The sequence below is a fragment of the Amborella trichopoda genome, chromosome 1 (genome assembly GCF_054954075.1).
Source record: "Amborella trichopoda isolate Santa Cruz 75 chromosome 1, AtrichopodaSantaCruz75HAP2 v2.0, whole genome shotgun sequence".
NCBI classification, from domain to species: Eukaryota; Viridiplantae; Streptophyta; class Magnoliopsida; order Amborellales; family Amborellaceae; genus Amborella; species Amborella trichopoda.
In genome coordinates, this window is record NC_142336.1 from 45,959,216 (window position 1) to 45,972,454 (window position 13,239).

At 33.9% G+C, this 13,239-nt stretch overlaps 1 protein-coding gene across 1 annotated transcript; it reads right to left on the bottom strand.

Moving 5' to 3' along the window:
- Nucleotides 1–425: 425 nt before the first annotated feature.
- On the bottom strand, nt 426–2,389 carry LOC18442253 (pathogenesis-related genes transcriptional activator PTI5). Its single transcript, XM_006852476.4, has one exon. The coding sequence runs from the start codon at nt 1,222–1,224 to the stop codon at nt 583–585; it is 642 nt and encodes a 213-aa protein (XP_006852538.4). The 5' UTR covers nt 1,225–2,389; the 3' UTR covers nt 426–582.
- Nucleotides 2,390–13,239: the final 10,850 nt, after the last annotated feature.

A 13,239-nucleotide genomic window follows, 5' to 3' on the forward strand; every position in this document is an offset into this window, starting at 1 on the left:
ATGAGAAATTATCATAAATATATCTTATTTTTTCGTATATTTAAAAAAAAACATTAAACTTTTATAAACCTTGTGTACATTTTTTTTTTTTCAATTTGGCTTTTTTTTTTTAACCAAAATAACCTTCACGGTAATCGTATTACTGTGAAGTACAATTATGGTACTTAAAGTACCGTAAAAACTAAATTATTATATGGCATTTTAAGTACCGTAAAAACTAACCCGTGTAATATGGCATTTTACGTACCGTAAAAACTAACCCATGTAATACGGCATTTTAAGTACGATAAAAACTAACGGCACCAAAAAATACAGTAAAAAGCTAACCCACGGCATTTTAAGTACGATAAAAACTAACGGCACCAAAAAATACAGTAAAAGCTAACCCATGTTATACGGCACTTGAAATGCCGTAAACCGTCGTCTACAAAAATTAAGATATATTTGTGATAATTTCTCTAAAATTATTTTTTATATACACAATCACCTTGGAAAAAAAATTTCCCCAAATCAAACCAACAATATCAACGCTTAGACACCAACCGAGTTGTCTCTGAGAAACAAAGAAATTTCTCAAAATAATCAGACCCCAAGCCTTGAAGCTCCACCCCAAAACCTTCCTTCCCCTTCCCCTTCCCCTTCCCCTTCCCCTTCAAAGCTGCTACTCGAGCTAGCTGAGCTCACTGAGCAGTCTCTCCCCAGTCTCTGCCTCTGCTGCGAGCTTATTTTCCTCTCAATGGGAGCCGGCTTTCCTCGGGAGCCAACCAACGCGGTCGCGACGACATGGGCCGGAAAGTTCAGAAGAGCCTTAGGCCCACGCATCTTGAACGCCGCTTTGTCGTAAGCCATCGCCGCCTCTTCCGCGGTGTCGAAGGTGCCCAACCATACACGGGCGCCTTGCCTCGAAGAATCGCGTATCTCCGCCGCGAATTTCCCCCACGGCCTCCTCCTGACTCCTCTGTAATGCCGCTTGTTGAGCTGCTGACCGGTCTGGTGTGCCGTCGGCGTATGCTCTCCTACCGAGACTTCATGATGTCTGCTCTGCTGATGCTGCTGCTGCTGCTGCTGCACCTCTTCTTCTTCTTCCTTCTTTGGTGACCACCCTTTGCCAATGGCCTCATTCAAGACATCAAAGAGGATCATGTCGAGAGAGTCGTTCTCGTTAAGTGGAAGCTCAGAAACTCGCATGTGCGGGTCGCGGGAGGCTTTATTAAGGGGAACCATTTTTCTCTCAGATTTCAATCCTTTGGTTATGCTCCCCTTCTACTTTATTTGTATCAAGTCGAACATGTGTGAAAATGGGGAAGATGAGGGGAAGCTTCCACCATTCTTTGCTTAGTATTTTTTTTTTTATGAGGAAATTGAAGGTGCGGAAACCTCTCTTTTCACTTTCGCTCGCATTGCTTGACCAATGTGACGTTTAAGCAATGAGGTCATCGATGAGATATTGTTGTTTCTTATTAATGGGTTCCGCATCAAAACGGTTTTCGGATTGGACAAGGTTTAAAAAATATCAGTGACCCGGATCGCCCATCTAGAAAATTAGTGTTTGACGAGTCCGCTCGGACTTGCCTGGGTGGCGAGCGAGTTTACCCATGAGTTAGATGTCCAACTTGGGGATTTTAAAACAAACTTTAAAAAAAATTTAAAACATAAAAAATCTTTTTGTAAAATGTTTTTTTTTTTTTTTATATGTGTTTAATCATTTTGACAAAGACTATGAAAACTTTTTTTACATTTTTCCATCTTTTGTAGATTATTTAGAAAAGGGCACGGTTTGTATGGAACGTAGGCTCTAAACAATCAAATTAGAGCCTACCTTCAAAGACTATTGAGAAATGTTGAGAAATGTGGTTTTAATTCTGAAAATCTTTGTGGTAGCCCTAAAATATATTTTCATCTTTATTTATAAAGTTTAGAGCTACAAACATAGTGTAGATCAACATATATATGAAAAATTGAAAATCTTCAAAATTGACCGTCCAAAAATGTTACAAAATACACTATTTTCAAATCTTGAAATCTATTTTTTTCTCATGTCCATGCATCTTGATGTCGAGTTGATCAATTTGAGGATATTTGGGAATCAAAACAGGCTCTAATTTGATTGTTTAGAGCCTCGGCTCTACGTAAATTTTTCCCTTTAAAAAAGGGATTATCTACAAAGAGACCATTTATTTTTGGTACAATAGGTCACAATCATTTTTGTCCTTTAGATTTCAAAATGGGTGGTTGCATGAGTGTCATTGATTAAACATAAAGTTAAAAAAAAAAATTTATCAGACTTCAAGACTAACCCCAAGCCATCTAATTTAACATCTAATGAGTGAGAATGATTGTGACCTCCTTGTACAAAAGATAAATGATCTCTTTGTACAATCATTTTATAAAGTACTCGATGTCAAAAAGTGATGTTTAAAAATTTCTTTTTTTTATTACTTTTTTTTAGCCTTATGTAGATTTGTTTTGTTTAATCTTATTTTAAATATGGGTGCGGTTTGTATAGAGCAGAGGCTCTAAACAATCAAATTAAAACCCACCTTCAAATAGTGGCGAGAAATGGGGTTTCAATATTGGAAATCATTGACTAGCTTTAAAATGTATTTTCATCTTTAATTACAAAATTTAAAGATTAAAAAATAGTGTAGTTCGAGCAGATCTATGAAATTTTGAATAACTTAAAATTGACAATCCAAAAATACGTTACAACTATTTTCAAAACTTGAAATCCATTTTTTTTTCAAGTCCATGTATATTGATGACGAGATGATCAATTTGAGGATATTTGAGTATCAAAACAACCTCTTCTAGTGAAATTTTGAGGTAGGCTCTAATTTAATTGTTTAGAGCCTAGGCCCTATACAAACTTTGCCCTTTAAATATATATATTTCCTATTTCTTACTTTTGTGTTGTATTTTTTTTATTTTTTTTTAGCATTATTTAGCTTGAATAGTACTCGGCCCAACTCAGGCCGAGTTAATCGGACTCAGTTAGAGAACTCCGCTCAACCTTGGGCCAAGAAAACCAGTCCGACTCGATGGCTCACCAGTCTAGGTCAACGGATCAGCAACTTCGCTCAGTGAACCGGTCAATAAAAAATTAACAAATAGATGAAAATTTTTGAAAACTTATTAAAAAATAAAATTGAGATTGGGTCTCAGATAGAACGAGCCAATTCCAATGTCAAAGAATAAGTCGGTTACTAGCTTAGCGTAACCAAACCGCCCGTTCCAATCCGAACTGGTCATATCCGATCCGGTTCGCCTTTTTGCGAAACACAAGGGGTCAAAGAAAAGTTTGAATATTAGGCAGCGGTTGTTGATATGATGATGATCGGTGGGGACAGATTGTGTCCATGTGCGATGTTAGTCTACAGAGGGGGGTCAAAGTAAAACTCTCGTGCATTGCGAAAACCCACTTAACGGACGAAACTTGGACAGCTTTTCTAATGCTTACGTATGTCGTCTCTCATCGGCTCCCTCTCTCTCTAGACTGGAGAAAACCAAATTCCCCCCTCCCTCTCTTCCAAATATAATGCAGGAAAAAGTTTATACACGGTGTAAACCTTACATTGTGCAAGTAAGGTACACCTAAAATCGGTAATCTCGAACTCTGAGATTTATATATGAGTATAGTCTAAAAAATATCTCATTTGCTAATACATTTTTTGGACTATCTATTTTCAAGATTTTTAAATATTTATAGCTCTGTTTAATAATCACTACTTTTTAAACTTTAAATTTCATAATAAAAAAAACAATAAATTTTTATAATATTGTAAAGCTTTGCCGCACCAAAACTACACTTTCAATATAGTTTTGAAGTACACTTTACTACAATAATATAACGTTGACACCTTATACAAACCTCACCCCATAAAAACGATGCGAGAATACTGGGCGATTTTGAGTGGTTATGACACAATGAACCTGTGAATGATGTGGGAGAAATTAAGAAAAGTATTGTGGCGTAAAAGCTGATCCTATGGGAATAAATTATTAAGAAAAGTATTACGTCCATGTGGCATTCTACGGGAATAAATTGTGTGTTTGATCTAGCAGGCAACGGGAATAAATTTTGTGTTTGACTCAGCATGTAAACTTTAATTCGTAAGATTTGGGTCGTAGTAGTAGCACCCCCACAGTCCCACCGACACCACCCTATTAACATCTTCAAAAAATAACTTACTCTTAAACTATTTAAAGATATAGATAGGGCTACTTTCTCTCTAAATTACCCAAAAAAAATTCTCCTAACATGAAATTTACTGTTTATTTTTTGATTTTGTAAGGGGTATTCTAATATTTAAAATTGAAGTTTTGGGTCTGATCGTCCACTCCATAGCCAATTTTAAAATGGAACTTGATTAAGAAATTTTTAACTAAGTATTTTTTTTTATGGAAATTTTGAACTCAATTATTTTTTTATGGAAATTTTTAACTCATAATTACTTCTTTGCAATGTTGGTCATTGATGTGATTAAAAATGATTTAGAGTGTTTTGGAATCCCTTAATTAAGTTTGGACACGGTTTTGGTGAGTCAGCCGACTCATCTGTTACCATGCAGTCCCTTGTCTAATCTAACGCCAATCTTTAAGATGGACGTCAAAAAAATGTTACATCCAGTAAATGGATGGTGAAGAAAGGAAATCACAAAATAACATTTATATTTTTTGAAACATAAAAATTCCAAATTAAGTTCATTGTCATGTTTGAGATTATCGAACGCTAAAATTTTGGATCGAAGGCATAGTTTTGAGTTTGTAAGGAGACCGCACAAAAATCGTGTGAGTCGGCTAAATACTTTTCCATGAGGTTTGATTGAGGCTCAAGTAAATATACAATTTGGTGTCATGGGAACATCAAACCCTTTTCTACGCCATTTTCGAACACGGTAATAATGTCGTGGACCATTTAGTTGAATTTTTTTTTTGAGTAATGATATTATGAGACAGTTTCCAAATCCATTAATTATAAGATTTCAAAGGATCACCATTAAATTTGACACAGATCTTTAGAAAAGTTATCACATGGGTGTGAGATTTGATTTTTCTAAAGAACTTGTGTGCTAAATTTAATGGTGATCCTTTGGGATCCTACACACATGGGTGTAGAAAGATCCCATAAGATCATTACTCTTTTTTTTATAGAGAATATATAATTTACAAAAAAATTGAGGGGCTCAATAGATACCCACATGCATTAGAGGATTTTTAATTTACATTTCATTAAATGAAGTAGAAGCTCATTCGAGGAATGATTGGAAAATTGAATTAGATGATTGGCCAACGTAGGACGACCTATTTTCATTCCAAATTTTAGAGACTAAATGGAAACAATAGTTGAGAGCAAGGTTTTGTGACCCAAATCGGCCATTCCAAAAATCATGTTGGATTGGTGGATCGGTAATTCGGATAGGCAAATTGGCAGAATCGGCAAGAGATTGTATTAAAAAAATTTCAAAAAAATTACTAGAATTTCTTAAAAATCTAGTTTTTAAGGTTTCCGAAAAAACAAGGTATTGCATTATGATTTTTTATTATTTTGTTAAAATTAAATAAATACTGAGAGCTTGTCTCATGTTTGAGTGTTTGCTTTCCATTCTATTCATTTAATGGTGAAAATAATATTTAAATATGGAATTGTATACAATAAAACTATCTACCTTTAGTATAATGAGGTCACAATTGAAATCACCCATTATAATTTTGGCAACAAGATCACTCACAGATGATCTTATTACAAACAATAGAAATTCCAAAAATAAACAACAAATCAATAATAAATATCTCAACTACTAGATGTCATTCAAACAACCTAATATTGTGCTTGAGAATATAAAATAAAAGAACAAATAAATAAAAGAAAAGATGCCGGGGATTACTTCAACCGGGCTTTTTACATCCCACACCGAGTCACCACATCTAATGGTGTGGGATCTGTGGTCTAGCTTCAATCTCGAATCGAGATATCTTATTTTGGCCAAACTATGTGACCAACCTTAAAATCTCTACTAAACCTTAACCCCCAAAACTAACTATGTAACCAACTTTAAAATCTCTATTAAACATTAACCTCCAAAACTAACTTAGGCTTCCCTCTAATTTTTCCAACCCTTAGTTTCTTTTTAGGTCTAGAGAGGAGAGAGAGAGTACTACCTAGGGTTTTGGAAAGAGAAAGTTAGAGAGATAAATATGGATGAGAGAGAGTGGGGCATGCCCCTCTAGGAGAGAGAGAGAGAAGAGAGAGAGAGATTGTATGTAAAGATTGGGGGGAGAGCACCCCTATTTATAGTGGATATTTAGGTTTAGGATTTCTTAAGGTTTTATCATAATTTGCCTCTTTCATGAGATTGAATCTAGGCTGTTGATCAATGTGACTTGTGGGGTGAGAGATCTGAGCCATCCATTCCATAGATGGGCCATCAATATTTTGGAAGGTGCTTGGACCATTATTCCCCTTTCCTTAAACCATTTTCCCATCAATATATTTAAATAAAATTAAATATCATGCATTCTATAAAATTGCATGATCCATGTCACATATTCTATAAAGATATGTCAATAATTATTAAGCAAATAAATACTACTAAATTAGATAATGTCAATATTTCCCTTATAAGATTTGACCACATGCCACAAATCAAAATTACTATATATAACAAACTTGAACAAAAAGCAACAAGAGAATCCAAGCGGTAGGGCGTGCCACCCCTTTGTGGCACATATGGGGCCCCACCCACATGCCACATGGTGCGCCCATGTGCACTTTGGGCTCCTCATGGAATTTTTAAAATTAAACAATTTAATATATGAATTTTTACAATCTTGTAAAATCAATAAATGTATTTTTATAAGTCCAAAAAACATAAATAAAATATTGAGAGATTCATAAAAATTCAAATAATAAAACTAAAAACATTTCAATAATAAAATGAACACATTTAAATTAATATGATGGGAAAATGATTCATATGGTTTTAGGAATTCAATCTTGTAATAATGGAGTACTCCACCTTCAACTGTGTACTACAGACCACACTAGCTTTATCGAACTGACCCAGTGTTTCCCATGACACACAGTCCAAGCAGGGACTCATGACACACAGTCCAAGCAGGGACTCCTCCCCCCAGAGACGAGTCAAGGTCACCACGACCTGATGCGACCACAACTCAATGGTGCATAGGGGTATCTCTCATATATGCATACGCTTCACCCAAAGGTGGATATCTGACTTTTCCGAACGATTTATCGATATGCATGTTGTGTGATGGAACGTGGATGAGGTTTTGGCCCCCGTCTCAATAGGCCTACCATCACACAATAGTCACACAGTCCATCGGTTTACTCATCTAGGCATAAGCTCTGACCTCATCAAGGGTTAACCCAAAACCCTCATCAGTTTAATTCTTTATGCCCAGGTACCTGGGGTTTTCCAACCAATTGGCCTAGATCGATAAGTACAGTCCGGCATAAACAAACACTATATGCTTAATATAGTCATCGAAAGATCACACTCCCACTGAGTTTATGTTTCACTATAATAAAAGTATTTCAATACATACTCATAAGGCATTTAAAAGCCACATAAACCCAACAACAATTACTTACAACCATCTAATGTGAAATCCAATAGCTTAGGCGAGTTACAAAGTTTGAGAAAATTTCTCTTAAACTTTGAGCTTGTCAATGAAATAAATGCGGCCACCAATTTCAAATCCAATGGTCCCTTGAAGGGAAGAGTAAGGACTTTGGACCAATTACGAGACATTTTCAAGTAGTAATCGCCGCATGGCTATGGAGAAGTACTAGTTCAGAGGGGTATCTAATGATAAAGATCAAGCAAGTTGGCCATTTAAAAGTTAGGAAGATCGACCCAATAACCTGGGACCTAGACTCCTTCCCTGGGATGGCATAAGCTCAATTTTGATGTCAGTGTCTTGGAAAAACCATGGCTATTAGGTGTAGGAGTTATAGGGACCACAATGGGCCATTATACTCTCCTATTCCGAGCCTTGTGAGGATTGTATGGCCAATGAAGCGAAGCTTAAAGCCCCAAAAGAGACCCAATAGAAATTGTATAATCATAGAGGGAGATTAATCAAAATTAGTAAACTGGTTCTCTTTGAATGCGAAGTTTTGTGTCTTTACTGGCTCGAAAGCAAGAAGCAACGGCTAGAGCGAAAGCTGTTGCATGTTAATGCATCTATTTTCTTGCTTGTCTTCACTCGAATTGAGACTAGTAATAGATGAATCAATTAGTGGGGAGAGATGTGTAGTTCACCCAAATTAATCGGGAGATAAATGACATTGCGGATTTGCTAACAAAACAAAAAATTAGCAATCAGTGCATACTAACTTAAACGCCAGAGCAAACTCAAACAGCGCCCATGTAATTACTCAGCCTAGAAGAGCTAATTGTGAGAACTAGCTCATGTTCTTTTGTTCTTCATTTTTCTTTCTTTCTTTCTTATCTTTCTTCATTTTTCTTTCTTTCTTTCTTATCTTTCTCTTTTCCTCTTCCTTCTCCCCACTCCTCTTTTTTTCTTTCATCTTTCTCTTTTCCTCTTCCTTCTCCCCTCTCCTCTTTTTTTCCTTCATTTTTCCTCCTCTTTTCCTTCTTTTATTTCTCTTCTCTCATTTGCTTTTCTCTTCCTCTGTACTTACTCTTAATTTTTTTTTCTTCTTCTTTTCATCTTATTTCTTTTCTTTGTTTTTCCTTTTTTTTTTTTTTTTTCTTCTTTTGATTCTTCCCCCTTTCAGTATTCTCTCTCTCTATTTCCTTTATCTCTACTCTTTCTATATACTTGCCTCATTGTATAAGGAGGAACATTTTAGTAAGTCAAATTACTAAAATATACCTCCTCAGAGCAAAGGCAATTTAGGTTGTTTTAAGTTGCAAACCTGATTGAGAAATGTTTTATCCTCAATGATTGTGCTAGAGGTTTTAACCCTATTTTTCTCTTTCTATCATTATTAATATAAGAAAGTCCAATAATAACCTTGCTCATTTAGCCCAAAAAAAAAAAAAAAACCACAATAGAAAAGTCTAGAACATCGCTATTTGATATTTTCATTGGCCTCCTTTCACTGTCAAGCATACTTTTGAGCACTAAAATAGAACAAAATTATGTATCGAAGATCTATATTATTATTCTTAGCTTTACTTGATCTCATCGGACCATATGCGTACGTTAACATGGGGTTGGAGATTAATATGGGGAAATGCATACAATGAGACCATTTGCTTTTGATATCAGGAGGTCACAATCATTATTGACCATTTGATGTAAAATTGAGTGGTTGAAGATATGTCATTGATTGGGCTCAAATTTTAAAATAAAATTTCTCGAATGTTTTGACAAACTTTAATCTATTAGATTTCACATCCAATAGCTAAAAATAAGTGTGGCCTCCTTATATAACAAATAATTGGTCTCATAGTACACACTCTGTTAATATAAACCTAACAGTCTGGATGTTGAAGATCCTGATTCTAGTCCAAGATTAGTATAATAAGAAGGAAAAATTTATATAAGTACGAGGTTTTAAACAATCAAATTAGGGTGCACCTCAAAAATTTAACTAGAAGATGTTGTTTTGATGCCTAAATATCCTCATATTGATCATCTCGACCTCAAGATACATGGACATGAAAACAAAATGAATTTCTAGTTTTGGAAATAATGTATCTTATAATGTTTTTTTGAACTATCAATTTCTAGATTTTCAAGTTTTCATATATCTTGAAGCTTTAAATTTTATAATTAGAGATGAAAATATATTTTAAGTCTATCACAAAGATTTTCAGTATTGAAACCATATTTCTCAATACTATTTGAAGGTGCGCTTTAATTTGATTGTTTAGAGCCTCATACTTATACAAACCACACCCAATAAATAATAGGGAAAGGAGGCAAGGCTATTTCATTTCCTTATTAGAAAACGGACATCAGACACATAAAAAGTTTTTAATAATAATAATAATAATGATAATAATAATAATAATAATAATAATAAAACTTGCACATAGGGGCAAAGCCCTCCAAATAGTTGTCGCTAGATAAAAGCATCTCACTTGGCAAATTCATCCGTCACCATATTGCCCTACATATACTTCGATACTCTAAGACCGTATATGACTCAGAGTTAGAAACATGTATCTTGAAGTAGGTTTGCTTCGTTGGAAAGTGGTTCTCGAGCTTTTTGGGAGAGTTCGCTTAATGGAGAGGCTTTTTGTCCCATGAGAAAGCGCTTTTATACCTACCAGGTTCAAAGTGGCTTTCTTACAAAAATAAATAGTAAAATAAATTGCACGTTCGGAAAGGCTGAGAAAAAACTTTCTCAAATCTGTTAATATCTGTTGCTTTCCCTTGAAACAAACCTAGAAAATAGATAGTCCATCAAGAAAGAAGTTTTCGGAAAATTTCTTTCCTATGGAGCAATTGTATCCTTAAAGTCCGAAATCTCCATTTAGAGGATATAAGGTGTAAACTTTATACTATAGAAAGAATGTGCACATAAAAAATCCACCAAAGAAGATTGTTCCAATGTTGAAAAATCTTATAATTAATCATTTTGACCTCGATATGAATGCACATGGAAAAAAAAGAATTTTAAATCCTAAAACTAATGCATCTTGTCACATGCTATCTACACCGTCTATTTTTTAAAGTTTTAAAGTATTCATAGATTTATTCGATCAACAAGTTTTTTGAAGCTTTAAGTATTATAATTACGGGTGAAATAGATTTTAGACTATCATAAGGATTTCCAGCAATCAAATTGCATTTTTTAACAAGATTTAGAAGTGCGCCTTACGGTTTACACCTTATACAAAAAAAATCTTAAGAAAAAGGCTTTTTTAAAATGCTGGGGTCTAGGAGCTACTAGTATTTTGTTTTGTTAATATTTTTATTTTGTAGAATCATACGTTTTATAGGGATTTTTACATATGGACAGACTTAAATTACCAAATTTGCCCTTTGGTCTATAAGTTCGGTAATTTTACCATTAGGTCCCACTTTTTTTTTTTGTATTTTGTTTTTCATATGATTTGATGTTTCAAACATCGAACTTTTTTTTAATTTTTTGTATTTTTTGATATTTTTTTAACGATCTGATGTTCAAATATATCAAACCGCCCATTTACAGGGTGCTCTTAAAGTGCAATATCCAACCACGCTACACTTTTTGCCCACCGTTGTATATGGGAAATCCAATACTACAAACCACAAATCGCCCTTTTTCATAGTTTTAAAATGTTTTATGGGTTTGAGATTCAAACATCAGACTGATTTTTATACTTTTTTTAAGTATCTACAATCTTATGCTCAAAAAACTCGGAACAACCCTATAAAGAAGGATGGCCCAAAAATGTAGGGTGGACCGATCTTTTAGTTATCCGAACGTCCTAGAAATGGAATAGTTTGATATTTCAGACATCGAATTGCCTCACAAATATATATATATATATATATATATATATATATATATAGAAAAACACTACGCAACGCCTATAGGAAAAAATAGACAACGATTTCGCTTACTTTCATCATCGTCTAAAGTTTATCGTGCGGTCACGATTTTCTGGTAGTGTTTCATTTTTCATTTTTTTTTTCTACATATCAAAATGAACTGAAATTTATAATATATATTCATAAAATATAGATGAATCTTTGAAAAATATATAAAAAAAAATTTACATGAAAAAAATTGACCAAAATACTTTCGGGGGTATTTTGGTTAATTTTGTTTTTACGGATAATTTTTTTTATATTTTTATTAAATGTGCTTCAATAAGATGTACATACCCTCCAAATTTTAGGTCATTCTGATTTGTAAAAAAAAAAAATGAAAAATATAACACTACCGGACAATTGTGACCGTAAGATGAAATTCAGATGGTGATGAAGGTAAGCGAAATCACTATTTATTTTCACATATAGGTGTTGGGAAGGGAAGACTTTTCCATATATATATATATATATATATATAATGGTTTGATGTTTGAAATAGAAGTAGGACCTCACGGTAAAATTATCAAACTTATAGACCAAAGGATAAATTCAGTAATTTTACCCAATCCATATGTAAAAATCCCTTCAAAATAAAACAAATGCGAAGTATAGTATTTATAAGGAAAATGGTTTAATAGGGTTGCAGCCCTATCAAAATAGGTAAAGCCTTCCTTCCTAACTCATTGAAAATTGCAATTCAAGAGTTGGAAAACCTTTACATTGATCATCTCGACTTGAACATTTTAGTTATGAAAAAAAATAGGATTTCAAGCTCTAAAAGGAATGTATATTGTAACAAATTATCTAGACCGCCCCGTTCACCCTAAAAATAAAAGTTCATAGATCAGCAAGATCTGTACCATTTTTTAGTTTTAAATTTTATTGTCAATGATAGAAATTGATTTTAAAGCCATCATGCAGATTTCCGTTGCCGAAAGTGCTTTCTAGACAAGGATTTGAGGGGAAACTTTATTTTGTTTTCTTAAAGCCTAGGCCTTATAGAAACTTCTTCCTATATATATATATAAAGTTTATATAAGAATGAGGCCCTAAACAATCAATTAAGGAGCACTTTAAAAATTCACTAGATTCACTAGAAGAGGTTGTTTCAGTGCCCAAAATCCCTCAAATTGATCATCTCAACCACAAGATGATGGACATGAAAAAGAAATATATTTCATGTTTTGAAAATATTACATCTTGTAATGCATTTTTTAGGCCATCAGTTTTCAAGATTTTGAAGTTTTTGTAGATCTCAATCCACACTAATTTTGAAGCTTTAAATTTTATAATTAGAGACTAAAGTAAATTTTCACACCGTTACAAAAATTTCCAGTACTTAAATTTCATCTTTCAACATTATTTGACAAAAAATTCCAATACTGAAATTTCATCTTTCAACATTATTTGAAGGTGCACATTACTTTGATTGTTTAGAGCCTCAACCTTATACAAACCGTATATACTGTCATAATTGGCGATCCTCAAAACCAATCTTAAATCTTACTCTTGGAATGGGGGTGTGAGCGCTTATCTCTTCCTGGCTCCAGCACAAAAAGTAGAAGTATAACTTCTGCAACTTTCCTCTAGGCATCGGCTTGAGCTTGAGCGGTTAACAATTAACATCAAGATACATCTCAAGTTTGATTCTTGCTACCCAAAAGAAAAAAAATAAAAAAAAATCAATAATAATTTCCTTGCTCCTCTTCGTCCCGTTTC